General features: G+C 39.6%; 1 protein-coding gene across 1 annotated transcript in view; it reads right to left on the reverse strand.

The window, feature by feature from the left end:
• Nucleotides 1–526: 526 nt before the first annotated feature.
• The window catches only part of WDHD1 (WD repeat and HMG-box DNA binding protein 1), an 81,731-nt gene continuing 67,208 nt past the window's right edge, over nucleotides 527–15,049 (reverse strand). The window contains exon 26 of the mRNA XM_049706241.1: nucleotides 527–669. Coding sequence (XP_049562198.1) covers nucleotides 607–669 — 63 coding nt within the window. The 3' untranslated portion in view covers nucleotides 527–606. The remainder of the gene's footprint in view (nucleotides 670–15,049) is intronic.

Genomic DNA, 15,049 nt, shown 5'->3' on the forward strand with positions numbered 1-15,049 from the left:
AGACTTGTCTGTAATACTTATAGATTTGGGTCAATTCCTCTCTTCTTAAGGTCCCCCAAAGATCCTGAGGTTCCTGTATCTGCTGGGAAGTGGCCTCCCTTACTCACCTGGTAAGGCTGCTGGGAACCGTGTAAGCAAGGTACCAGGCTCTTTTTCCAAGGGGCTTTATGGCTTCATAAAGTCAACCTTAGTTCCTTAAAGCCATCCAGTCATATCTGAGTCTATGCATGTCTTTCTCAAATATGACATTCCAGTCAAAGCCTTGGTAATATAACCAATGTTCCCAAATGTGTCCTATTATAATAAAGAAGATAGATTCTTAATGAACTTATGTAAATAACTATATTGCCATGAGAATAAGAATATTCACTAAGGGTTTCCAAATTCTGGAGGAATCAGGTAGGGATAAATGTTTGAATTCTGCTTACAAATGCAACATTTACTAAATTGCTGTTAGTCATAGTATAAAAGGAAAAGTTTCTTTATATTTGGAGAACAAAAATTTAGTATTTCAGACAAAGAGTCATAAAAATTATAATCATATTCATCAGTTTATTCAGTTCCATGTGATTAATTTTTGTTGATCTTGGTCTTCTTTTAGCAGTTTTATGGAGCCATCAAGTTTTTCATTAGTGTTCTGTAATTTCTTGCCCAATTCAGTGGTATGATCTGAAAGTTATCAGAAAACTATATATGTCAGAAAGTCCATTCTATGAATCTTCTTGAAGATGAAGCTTTTTTGCAAAAGCATCAGAGTAAAACAATAACTGTTTATAAATAACAAAAATGGCATGGTTAAAGATCTAATCACAATGCAGTTGACAAAGAAATTTGGTTATTTCTGCAATATACAATATTTTAAGGTAATAACTAGAATTGTGATGGGTAATATTATATCAGGACATATCTGAATTTCAGAAATTTCATATAATTTCTAGAACATTTATATTAATAACGTTTATCCACATAATATAACCTAAGAAGATTTACCAACACCCTTTGACAATGCTTCCCATGTAATTTAACATACTAAATAAAACTAATTAATTTAATATTGCTCTTTTGAGATGTTTCAGGGCCCTCTGAAACATCCCAAAGTTAGCTAGAGGTCAAAAGGACTTCATTTAGAATTTAATTGCAGAAAGTTTGTCAAAGATATCAAAATTTGTTTAAACACTTGATCAAATAGGATCATAGGTCACTGTGAAACAATATTTATTCATGTAATCAAAGTGACAATAAAAGGTTTCAAAGGCAAATACAGAAAGTTACAACATATTACTTAAAAGGTAAAAAAAACTTTATAATCTGTTATCAAAAGCAGATCAATATTCTAAGAAAACTCTGTCCTCTTAACAGAAAGAAAATCAAATTCTAGTTTCTTACCAGCTTACCTTTAATATTAAAAAGCATTCACTCACCAAAGCTATCTTGAGAAAGAAGAACAGAGCTAGAGGTATCATACTCCCTGACTTCAGACGATATTACAAAGATACAGTAATCAAAATGGTACAGTACTGACACAAAACAGATACATAAATCAATGGAAAAGAAATAAACCCACGTACTTATGGCCAATAAATCTACAACAAAAGAGGCAAGAATATACAATGGAGAAAAGACAGTCTCTTCAATAAGTAGTGCTGGGAAGACTGGACAGCTATGTGTGAAAGAATAAAATTAGAACATTCTCTAACACCACATACAAAAATAAACTCAAAATTGATTAAAGGCCTAAGTGGAAGACCAGAAACCAAAAAACTCCTAGGAGAAAACATAGGTTAAACAATCTTTGACATAAGTCATAGTAATATTTTGGGGGCCTGTCTCCTAAGGCAAAGGAAACAAAAGCAAAAATAAACAAATGGGAGCTAATCAAACCCAAAAGCTTTTGAACAGTAAAGGAAACCATCGACAAAACAAAAAGACAACCTACCAAATGGGAGCAATATTTGCAAATGATATGACCAATAAGGGGTTAATATCCAAAACATATAAACAACTCATACAACTCAATATCAGAAAACCAAACAACCCAATTAAAAAATGGGCAGAAGACCTGAATAGACATTTTTCCAAAGAAAACATACATATGGCCGACAAGCACATGAAAAGATACTCAACATCATTAATCATCAGGGTAAAGCAAATCAAAACCACAGTGAGATCCCCTTGGGAGACCCCAGTGACTGGGACAGGACCCTGAGAGGTATTTCTGGGTGCTAGTCATGTTTTATTTCTTTATCTGTGAGCAAACTATATAGGTGTACTTACTTTTTGACACCCATGATTTGTGTACATTTCTTTATGTATGTTACACTCAAATAAAAAGTTTACTTGAAAAAAAGAAACACAATGAGATATTATTTCAAAGCTGTCAGAATGGCTCTCATCAAAAAGAACACAAATAACAAATGTTGGCGAGGATGTAGAGAAAAGGGAACCATTGTACACTGTTGGTGGGAATGTAAATTGGTGCAGACACTATGGAAAACAATATGGAGGTTCCTCAAAAAACTAAAAATAGAACTACCATATAATCCAGCAATTCCATTCCTGGGTATATATCCAAAGAAAATAAAAACACTAGTTCAAAAAGATTCATGCACCCCAATGTTCATAGCAGGATGATGATGATGAGTATCAATAGCCAACATATGGAAGCAACTTAAATGTACATCAATAGATGAATGGGTAAAGATGTGATATATATATATATATATATATCACATATATATATAGGAATATATGTTCCTATATATATGTGTGTATATATATATATACATATATATATAGGAATACTACTCAGTCATAAAAAAAGAATGAAATTTTGCCATTTGCAACAACATGGATGGACTTGGAGGATATTATGCTTACTGAAATAAGTCAGACAGAGAAAGACAAATACTGTATGTTATCACTTTTATGTGGAATCTAAAAAATCAAACAAACGAATATAACAAAATAGAAACAGACTCCAATATATAGAGAACACACTAGTGGTTACCAGTGCGAGAGGGAATGGGGTAGGGGCAAAATAGGGGTAGGGGACTAAGAGGTACAAACTACTATGTATAAAACAAGTAAGCTACAAGGTTATATTGTACAGCACAGGGACTCTATAGACAATACTTTATAATATTGGGCTGGCCAAAAAGTTCGTTCAGCTTTTTCCATAAGATGGCCCTAGTAGCGCTTAGTTGTCTGTAACTTCATTTGAAACAATTTTGTTAGATTGTATTGTGACAGCTGTCACATCAGCGTGCATTAAAAAAAAAATTATCAAAGTTGGTGAATCTTTGTGTAGCTATTTTACTTTAAAGATGGAAGAAAAAAAGCAACATTTTCGGCATATTGTGCTTTATTATTTCAAGAAAGGTAAAAACACAACTGAAATGCTAAAAAAGATTTGTACAGTCTATGGAGAAGGTGCTGTGACTGATCGAACGTGTCAAAAGTGGTTTGAGAAGTTTCATGCTAGAGATTTCTCACTGGACGATGCTCCACGGTCGGGTAGACCAATTGAAGCTGGTAGCAATCAAATCGAGACATTAATTGAGAACAATCAACGTTATACCACGTGGGAGATAGCCGACATACTCAAAATATCCAAATCAAGCATTGAATATCATTTTTCCAGCTTGGTTATGTTAATCGCTTTGATGGTTGGGTTCCACATAAGTTAAGTGAAAAAAACCTTCTTGACCATATTTCCTCATGCGATTCTCTACTTAAAAAGTAACGAAAACGTTCCGTTTTTAAAACAAATTGTGACGGGTAATGAAAAGTGGATACGGCACAATAATGTGGAAGAGAAGAGATCGTGCAGCAAGTGAAATGAACCACCACCAACCACACCAAAAGAAGGTGATGTTGTGTATATGGTGGGATTGGAAGGGAGTCCTCTATTATGAGCTCCTTCCACAAAACCAAATGATTAGTTCCAACAAGTACTGCTCCCAGTTAGACCAACTGAAAGCAGCACTCAACAAAAAGTGTCCGGAATAGTCAACAGAAAACGCATAATCTTCCATCAGGATAATGCAAGGCTGCATGTTTCTTTGATGACCAGGCAAAAACTGTTACAGCTTGGCTGGGTCCTTCTGATTCATCTGCCCTATTCACCAGACATTGCACCTTTGGATATGCATTTATTTCGGTCTTTACAAAATTCTCTTAATGGAAAAAATGTAAATTACTTGGAAGACTGTAAAAGGTACCTGGGACAGTTCTTTGCTCAAAAAGATAAAAAGTTTGGGCTTCCCTGGTGGCGCAGTGGTTGAAAGTCCACCTGCCGATGCAGGGGACACGGGTTTGTGCCCCGGTCCGGGAAGATCCCACGTGCTGCGGAGCAGCTAGGCCCGTGAGCCATGGCCGCTGAGCCTGCGCGTCCGGAGCCTGTGCTCCGCAACAGGAGAGGCCACAACAGTGAGAGGCCCGCGTACCGAAAAAAAAAAAAAAAAAGGATAAAAAGTTTTGGGAACATGGAATTATGAAGTTGCCAGAAAAATTGCAGAAGATAATGGAACAAACAGTGAATACGTTGTTCAATAAAGCTCTTGGTGAAAATGAAAAATGTGTCTTTTATTTTTACTTAAAAACCAAAGGAATTTTTGGCCAACCCAATATTTTATAGTAACTTTAAGTGGAATATAATCTATAAAATTTTTGAATCACTATGTTGTACAACTGAAACTAATACAATATTGTATATCAACTATACATCAATAAGGGACTTCCCTGGTGGTGCAGTGGTTAAGAATCTGCCTGTCATTGCAGGGGACATGGGTTTGAGCCCTGGTCCGGGAAGATCCCGCATGCCACGGAGCAACTAAGCCCGTGTGCCACAACTACTGAGCCCACGTGCTGCAACTACTGAAGCCCACGTGCCTAGAGCCCATGCTCTGCAACAAGAGGAGCCACCACAATAAGAAGCCCATGCACTGCAATGAAGAGTAGTCCCCGCTCGCCTCAACTAGAGAAAGCCCGCACACAGCAACAAAGACCCAACTCAGCCAAAAATAAATAAATTTATTTAAAAAATTATACACAAATTCTTTTTGCACAGAGGCTTGACAAGGGCAATCAACAAGAGACTTTCAAAAAAGAATGTTGAATAAAGTTCAGTAGAGGGAAGAGAAATGGAAATGTAAATTTAAGGAGAAAAATGAAGAACAAGAAGAACTTATCCAATAATTTGTTTAACTGGATGGTGGTAACAAACTACTATGTATTTACATTCCATTGGCTACTCTCAGAATGCTGTTCTGGTTTTGTTTTAAAGTTCGTGTTTAAAATACACCACATCTCCAAAGAAGACATACAGGTGGCCAATAGGCACATGAAAAGATGCTCATCATCCCTAATTATTAGAGAAATGCAAATCAAAACAACAATGAGGTTCCATCTCATACCAGTCAGAATGGCCATCATTAAAAAGTCTACAAACAATAAACTCTAGAGAGGGTGTGGAGAAAAGGGAACCCTCCTACACTGTTGGTGGGAATGTAAGTTGGTGCAGCCACTGTGGAAAACGGTATGGAGGTTCCTCAGAAAACTAAAAATAGAATTACTATATGATCCAGCAATCCCACTCCTGAGCATATATCCAGACAAAACTATAATTCAAAAAGATACATGCACTGCTGTGTTCATAGCAGCACTATTCACAATAGCCAAGACTTGGGAAAAAAAAAAAGAAAAGACTTGGAAACAACCTAAATGTCCATCGACAGATGAATGGATAAAGAAGAAGTGGTACATATATACAATGGAATACTACTCAGCCATAAAAAAGAATGAAATAATGCCATTTGCAGCAACATGGATGAAACTAGAGATTATCATACTAAATGAAGTAAGTCAGAAAGAGAAAGACAAATACCACATAATATCACTTATATGTGGAATCTAAAATATGACACAAGTGAACATATCTATGAAAAAGAAACAGACTCACAGACATATAGAACAGACTGTGGTTGCCAAGGGGGAGGGGGGAGGGCTAGGGAAGCATTGGGAGTTTGGGATTAGCAGATGCAAACTAGTATATATAGGATGGATAAACAAGGTCCTACTGTATAGTACAGGGAACTATATTCAATATCCTGTGATAAACCGTAATGGAAAAGAATATGAAAAAGAATATATATATAACTGAAACACTTTGCTGTACAGCAGAAATTAACACATTGTAAATCAACTATACTTCAATAAAGTAAAAATAAAAAATAAAATAAAATACACTGCAAATATATCCTTTACAACTACAATCTTATAAAACTTTTAGTAATCAGTATAACAGTGTATGTGTGAGGCAGGGAAAAGGTAGATGGACACATAGATTTCTAAAATTCTTTTGGAGGTACCTGAGCAAAAATGTTTGGTGACAACCACTGTGGGATTTGGAAACTTAAGTGGCAGCATGTAACCTCACTTCCCCTCAACCTGTGCTGTGCAGTGCAGTAGCTACTAGCCAATATCACTCTTGAGCACCTGAAATATCGTTAGTCTGAATAAGAAACAAATGCTATAAGTGTAAAATACATACTGGGTTTCAAAATTTAGTATTAAAAAATGTAAACTATCTCATCAATAATTTTTATATTGATTACATGTTGAAATGATAATATTTTGGATATACTAGGTTGAATGAAATATATTATTAAAATTAATGTCACCTATTTCTTTTTTAATGTGGCTAACTAGAAAAATTTAAATTGTATAGGTGACTTGCATTTGTGGCTCACATATTTCTATTGAACAGCTCTGTGCCTAGACAAATGCTTCCCACATCCCAGGCATCCCCAGAGCCCTGTAAGATTTTTGCAATATCTGCTATTACTGGTGGTACTATTATTATGTACTCAATATTGACTCACATTTTTACTTAAAGTTATTTTTAAAGGAAGCTACATATATCATGGGCTTAATATATGAACTCAAGTTGTTAATACACATTAAGTAAATATATAACCCTTAAAATAAAAATTGCTTGTGTCTCAGGACTTCCCTTGTGGTCCAGTGGTTGACTCCGCCCTTCCGTTGCAGGGGGCACGGGTTCCATCCCTGGTCGGAGAGCTAAGATCCCACATGACGTGTGGTGTGTCCAAAAGAGAAAAAAGAAAAAAGAAATGTTCTGTCTCAGTGTACCTCTGAAATCATGTTATGATGTGGTAGTAACAGACCCACATGTGTTGGGAAGCTCTTCCCTGGACGAAGGAAGAGGAGTTTGGGGGGAATCTCTCCGGGTGGTAGAAGCTCTAGGCCCACTCCTGAACAGTGCTATTTCCAGCCACCCAAAGACTGGCCACCACGAGCCGTGGCCCTGGAGGCAGCAGTGAGGCAGAGTGGGATCTGAGCTTCCGAGGAGGCATGGAGCTGCCTCTCTTACGGGGATTCAGACAGCTTAGATGGCAAGCATCTCAGCAGCAAGCAGGTGGACTGAGTAATAAAGACCTTTCTTTATTTTCCATACCCCCTCAAACACCCACCTCAACACCCCATTCTGGTGTAGTCCTCCAAGAAAAGAGTGCCCCACCTTGACATAGGGGCTGAAGTCAGGTTAAATTTGATTTAGAAAACGTGATTTCTTTTTTCTTTTTTATAAATTTATTCATTTTATTTATTTATTTTTGGCAGTGTTGGGTCTTTGTTGATGCGCGGGGGCTTTCTCTAGTTGCGGCGAGCGGGGACTACTCTTCATTGCCATGTGCAGGCTTCTCATTGCAGTGGCTTCTCTTGTTGCAAAGCATGGGCTCTAGGCACACGGGCTTCAGTACTTGTGGCACGCAGGCTCAGTAGTTGTGGCACACGGGCTTAGTTGCTCGGCAGCATGTGGGATCTTCCTGGACCAGGGCTCGGACCTGTGTCCCCTGCATTGGCAGGCAGATTCTTAACCACTGTGCCACCAGGGAAGCCCCAAACAACATGATTTCTGCCTCCAGGATTGTGAAGTAGAATTCAGATCCCTTACACACCTCTGCAACATGGGTACTGTTATCCTTATATGTAGATGTAACTCAGATGATGTAAGGGACCCCCCCCAAGGCCTTGCAGCTAGCAAGTGACACATAGCTGACTTCAACCTTGGAGGCTTTGCTATTTCCATCTGCTCCCATTTTGCAATAGGCATCATGGACACAAGAGAGATGTGATCCTACCCTCTACACACTAGAAATCTAATTGGGACCCAAAATATTTTCCTCTTGTATTATCAGGAAAACATCAGAAAAAATTTTCACTGGCAAACATACATCCAACTAATTTCCATAAACAAAATTTAAGGCCATATTCAACATCCTTTTGGGCCCACAAAGTAGTTTCTTTTATTTTTTTATTTTTAAAATTTGTTTATTTATTTATGTTATTTTTTATTTTTGGCTGTGTTGGGTCTTCCTTGCTGAGTGTGGGCTTTCTCTAGCTGCGGTGCGTGGGGACTACTCTTCGTTGCAGTGCGCGGGCTTCTCATTGTCTTGGCTTCTCTTGTTGCGGAGCACGGGCTCCAGGCGCGCGGGCTTCAGTCGTTGTGTCACATGGGCTCAGTAGCTGTGGCTCGCGGGCTCTAGAGCTCAGGCTCAGTAGTTGTGGCGCATGGGCTTAGTTGCTCCGCGGCATGTGGGATCTTCCTGGGCCAGGGCTGAAACCCGTGTCCCTTGCATTGGCAGGCAGATTCTTAACCACTGCGCCACCAGGGAAGCCCTAGTTTCTTTTATTTTAATATTTTCCTCTGACCACAAGGAAATGACCATTTGGCAGATATGGTAAAAATAGTCCAGGCTGATGTCTGACAGACCTGGATTCCACATCCTAATTCTGCCCTTTACTGTGTGACCTTGGGGAAATAATCTCTCTGGGCTGCAATCTCATTTTCAAAAAGGGAAAAGTTGTTTTGAGAATTAGAAATAATGTATGCAAAGGACCTTGCAAAAGTACCATAAGTAATAATTATGATGATGATTATAGTAAATGATCATTCCTTATGCCTCTTTGTCCTCAAAATCTTCCTTCAGCTTTAAAACAAAATGAGACCAAGGCTTTCGTCCTTCAAAGAAAAAAAAAGCCTAAAGGGTGTTTGTGTGGCTGCACCTGTCTATTCACTTACTTAGTGTCATCATTTCCTGGGAATCAATACGATTATTTGCCCCTGGACATAGTTTCCCGGCAACACACATCTTGAGCCAATTCAGGTGAATTTTCTCTGTCATTACGGTCACCTGGCTCCTGCATCAAGCGGCTCCTTGCAACCTTCCATAAATATTAGAATTATGTTGGCTACAGGGAAACTGAGCAAAGGTTATGTTTATACACCGTCTTTCTCTTGGGATTTTACAACACTGAGCAAAGAGCCGTCAGCTGAGGCCACCACAGTCTCTTTGAAAGCAGCTGGGTGGGTATTTTTGTGCCATGCAAACAGAGCAGAACAGATTTATTCCTAGGGTTTTCTGACCAGAAGCAAAAGGAGTACCCTCAGTGAATCCTCAACTATTGTTGATGATCAGAAGAGACCCAGGAAATAATCTGATTTTCCTGAACAAGGGTCTACCCTGACATTTTCTCTTTCTTTCCACTGGGAGCAGGCTGGCAAATACGTTTAAAGCAAAGTAACAGTCAAGTTATTGCTAAACCATTTAGCAAACAGTATATGAATTTTCCATGTTTTAAGTGTAAATATTCTTCACTTTAAATTCTGTTTATCCTTCCAAGTCTGATTTTTTTAAAAAAATTTATGTTGTTTGAATCCCTGCAGGCAAGACTTTTACTTTGATATTCATCAAATAGGTTTTTGTGATTGCTAAGCAAACATATCATATTTTTAATAATGATGTATAGGTTTTTTAATTTGAAAAATGATGACAATTATTTTTGATAGGATTAAAATATTCCCTAATCTCACCACCATGTTATCAATTTGCTATATTTCTTTCTAATAGTTTTCCTATGTACAAATGGTGGTCTTATTTTGTATTTTTATATTCCATTGGCAACCTACTTTTTTCTTTTACCACTATATTAATTTTTCCATGTTACAACAAAACTTTCATAGCTACTTTTTTAAAAAACTGGCTTACTACCCAGTTAATTTGATAAAATCTATTAACGATAGAGTACTTCATCACTGACTATTGCTCAAGGACAATCACTTTAAGAGACAAACGTATGGGGCTTCCCTGGTGGTGCAGTGATTAAGAATCCACCTGCCAACGCAGGGGACACAGGTTCAAGCCCTGGTCCAGGAAGATCCCACATGCCACGGAACAACTAAGCCCATGCGCCACAACTACTGAGCCTGCGTGTCACAACTACTGAAACCCACACGCCTAGAGGCCGTGCTCCGCAACAAGAGAAGCCACCGCAATGAGAAGCACGTGCACTGCAATGAAGAGTAGCCCCAGCTCGCCGCAACTAGAGAAAGCCCGTGTGCAGCAACGAAGACCCAAAGCAGCCGAAAATAAATAAATTAATAAATTTTAAAAAAAAAGGGAGAACAAATGTATGGACACCAAGGGGGGAAAAGGGGGTGTGATGAATTGGGAGATCGGGACTGACAGCCATATGTACACTACTATGTATAAAACAGATAACTAATGAGAACCTGCTGTATAGCACAGGGAACTCTACTCAACGTTCTGTGGTGACCTAAATGTGAAGGAAATACAAAAAAGAGGGGATATATGTATAGGTATAGCTGATTCACTTCATTGTACAGCAGAAGGGTCTTCAATTTGTATTGATAAGTAAATTACTGTCTGCTTGTAAGGTATTTTTGCTTATTCTGTACTTACATAAAAATCTAAAGTACAAATAATGTGACCTTGTGTAAGTTACTTAGCTTCTAAACTCAGCCTCTTTATCTGTAAAATGGGAATAAGAGACCCCAGCTCAAGAAGATGTGAGATCAGTGCCTCTCATACGCTAAGCAATCAATAAATGCTATTGATAAATGTATGTTTTAAACAGGATTCATTTCCCATCAAAATAAACGGAAAAGGAACAGTTGGACTTTTCCTAACAGATGTCCAATTAGGTTACGATCTTGCCCAATGTGTAGGGGGCAGCTAAAGGAATGTAAGTTGTACAGTCAGTGGAGAATGTTATCTCCTGATCCAGCAGTGTCAAGCTTGCCTTCCTCAGCCCCTGCCAGCTCTGTCTCTGGCAGAATCACAGACCACAGCACAGCGGCACCTCGGGGCTCTGCACTGGTCAGCTCAGTGCCTCCCACCAAGCCTGCCCGTCCTGTCCCTCTCAGCTATCAAGCAGATCTTAATGTTTTCCTGCAAAGCACAGGACCTGTTATTTCTCTTTAGCCTTCAAATATCTAGATGCTATCCCAAACACAATTTTGTAATTTGGAGCCCACATTTGGAATTTATTGAAAGCTACTTTTCAAAGATTCTGAAATGCCTTTTACAGGCTCCGGACGCGCAGGCTCAGCGGCCATGGCTCACGGGCCCAGCTGCTCCGCGGCATGTGGGATCTTCCCAGACCGGGGCACGAACCCGCGTTCCCTGCATCGGCAGGCAGACTCTCAACCACTGTGCCACCAGGGAAGCCCCCAGAGGCATATTTTGAGCAACACTTTTTGCTCTGGGTTTTTCCCAAACCGACACATCTCAAAACAATATGCTTCTACTGCTATTTCTTACTAATCAACTTTGGACATTTAGTTTTAAGTTCCCAACATGAAAAACAAGAATTTAGCCCATTTAATCCCTCTCTCTCTTAGTGATATCATTGTTCTTAGTTCTTACTCTAGTCACCTCTGTATCTTCAATCAACATACTTAAGTCTCAACTTTGGCTCCAGTCACCAAGGAAAGTGAAATGACCTGCTTAGTAAGCAGAGGATATTAGCATTCTAATTCCTTACCCTCTTCCCTTCACTTAAAGGATGTACCTTTACTTTTACATTGTCAATATATAACATTATCATTCTGTTCTAGAAGCACCATTCAAACGTCCATAATTTGTCTATGAGTTCACTTTACAAGGTGGAAAGCTAATAACTTACATTTCCATGACGATGTGACCAGGTAGCATGCTAGGAGTCCTTCTCCGCAGGGTGGGATCATGACCGCCGGTCACTTAGTGGAGAAGTTCCCTGCGTCAAACTGAAGTGGGATTCTACCTTTTACCTCCACCAAATCCCTGAATCGTATCTTTGTGATTTTCCAACTCCTGGCTACTAGCTGATCAGTCATTGTCTTGGCATCTGTGTTTTGTCTCTGGCTTATTCCTTCCTTCTCAGTCTCTGTGAGCATCAGGAACACCACTCCCTTACCCTCCGCCTCCCCCTCAGCCCCCCACCTCTGCCTTCGGAATACCAGAACTCACTGCTCTGGTTCTCCCTAGGAAATTTGCTCACTTTCTTTAGAATAGCCTTCCATTTTAATTCGTTGCCAAAAATGAAACAAATTCAGGAGACTTCACACAAATTCTAGATTTCTGTCTACTACTGAAAATTGTAAGATTGGGTAACTCTGGGCTCAAATTCCACAGCAATGGCCTAGGGTGCAACTGTACTAGCTTTCTTCCCTTTACCTGTCTGGACCCTACGGTAATGGGTTCTCAACCCTTGAAATACAGACTTAATCTCCTTGGCTCCAGCCCCACGCCTCACCCCTGCCCTGATCGGAAGCCTCTCTCATGTTCCACAGGGCAGGCTGTGCCCTTCTGGGCCATAGCCCCTCCTTATATATTCTCCCTTGTTACTTACTCAACAGGCGGTCCCGGACCAGAACAGCCTCAGGGGCATCACCTGGGAGCTTTTTAGAGATGCAGAACCTCATGCCCCACCCTAGACTTTTTGAACCATAATCTGCATTTTAATGAGCTCTCTTGGTGATTAGTAGGCCAGTTAAGAAAAGAGCTGGCCTAGGTTATAATTTCCCTGCCTTGCTTCATTGGGCATCCCTCGCTTTTTGTCCTCCTAAATTTACTGAATTCTCTCATTCATGGATGTCCCTCATCCCTTTCACTTCATCATCAATTTTGTGGATTTATTTACTTTCTATATTCATTTCTTTTCCATTGTTTTGTGGGATCGCTGGAGGCAAAGGGAAAACAATTTTGCATGGTCAGTAATTCAGCAAGCAGTTTGACAGTTTTCAGACACAGGTCTTAAAACACTAGAGTAATAGAAAGTGTTGCTATGCCCTGTTTTTGTTTTGTTTTGTTGGCTTGGTTGTGTTTTATAGCTGTTATCTCAGTAAGAACACAGATGTGAGAGGGGATGATAGATGTTTATGATCTTGATGGAAGAGCTCCTCATGTGAGAGTCTCCTGATGCCCTTTGGTTGCCTAACTGAGCAAGGGCTTGTGTGCCTGTGGGCAGACGCAGGTGTTTGCAGCAAAGTAAGGGCTTACTGCAGGGCGCCAAGCAAGGGAGTGGGAGACAAGCCTCAGATCCATTGCCACCTGGCCTTTGAGTTAGGGGGTTTTTAAATGGGAAGAACAAAGAAACTGGGATTAAGTATCGTCTTGTGACATTTCCTTCCTTTCATTTTTTAAAAATTGAAGTATAGTTAATTTACAATGTTGTGTCAGTTTCAAGTGTACAGCAAAGTGATTCAGTTATACATATATATATTCTTTTTCAGATTCTTTTCCATTATAGGTTATTACAAGATAGTGAGTATAGTACCCTGTACTATACAGTAGGTCCTTGTTGTTTACCTATTTTATATTACAGTAGTGTGTATATGCTAATCCCAAACTCCTAATTTATCCCACCCTCCTTCTATCCCCTTTGGTAACCAGAGGTTATTTTTCTATGTCTGTTGAGTCTATTTCATTTTTGTAAATAAGTTCATTTGTATCATTTTTTAAGATTCCACATATAAGTGCTATCATATGATATTTGTCTTTCTCTGTCTTGTGACATTTTTATTTTTTTGGCTGCACCAAGTGGCATGTGGGATCCCAGTTCCCCAACCAGGGATCGAACCGGCACCCCCTGCATTGGAAGCATAGAGTCTTAACCACTGGACCCCCAGGGAAGTCCCTGTGACATTTCTTTTTTTTTTTTTTTTTTTAAATAAATTTATTTATTTATTTATTTTTGGCTGTGTTGGGTCTTCGTTTCTGTGTGAGGGCTTTCTCCAGTTGCGGAGAGCGGGGGCCATTCTTCATCGCCATGCGCAGGCCTCTTACTGTCGTGGCCTCTCTTGTTGCAGACCACAGGCTCCAGACGCGCAGGCTCAGTAGTTGTGGCTCACGGGCCTAGTTGCTCCACGGCATGTGGGATCTTCCCAGACCAGGGCTCGAACCCGTGTCCTTTGCATTAGCAGGCGGATTCTCAACCACTGCGCCACCAGGGAAGCCCCCTGTGACATTTCTTAATCGTAGTTTCAAGAGTCTGGATGCCTACAGTTTATGAGTCTCTGGTCTGAGGGTCCAATGGCCGGGTGATCTGTTAGCTCATCCTGCCCTAGAGAAAACAACCTGTATGTTAGTGATAAGTAATTGACAACAGCAACTTTAGCACATTAACGATGTTATTGACAACAGCAATTTTAGTCCTCTGACTCTGGTTGATTAGTCTTCAGTATGCACAGGACTGAGGTCAGAGGGGACAAGACAGGGAATAAAATTTTGTAGAGAGGTTAACCATAAACTCTTCAGGGGAGCTCGTTTTTAGGGGGACCTGGTTTCAGTTGATTACTTTACACCTGAAAAACTCAGAGACATTGCTGCCTGTAAGACTGGTGGCCACCATTTTGCCAGAAGATATCAGCACAAAAAAAAGCAAACTGGAAATTACAATAAAGACAAAGGGAATGGAACAGCTTAGCAGAGTTGTGCAAAGCCATGTTTCTTTGTTGTTCTGGGTGTATTTGTATTTTTAGCATCACGACTGCTACTGTACATTTGTTCCAGCCAGTCATCCAAGTCTTTGTGGAAATTAACTGCAATGTTATGAATGTTTCACAGATGGATGAACCAAAACTGATGAGAAAACAAACTGGTTCTGATCTTTTCACCATTTGGGGAATCTGAGTTTTATCTGGCTGAAATAAATGTTTGCAATCAGAAACTGTATCATGAAGGAT

Source organism: Orcinus orca, chromosome 2 (assembly GCF_937001465.1).
Source record: "Orcinus orca chromosome 2, mOrcOrc1.1, whole genome shotgun sequence".
Taxonomy (NCBI): Eukaryota; Metazoa; Chordata; class Mammalia; order Artiodactyla; family Delphinidae; genus Orcinus; species Orcinus orca.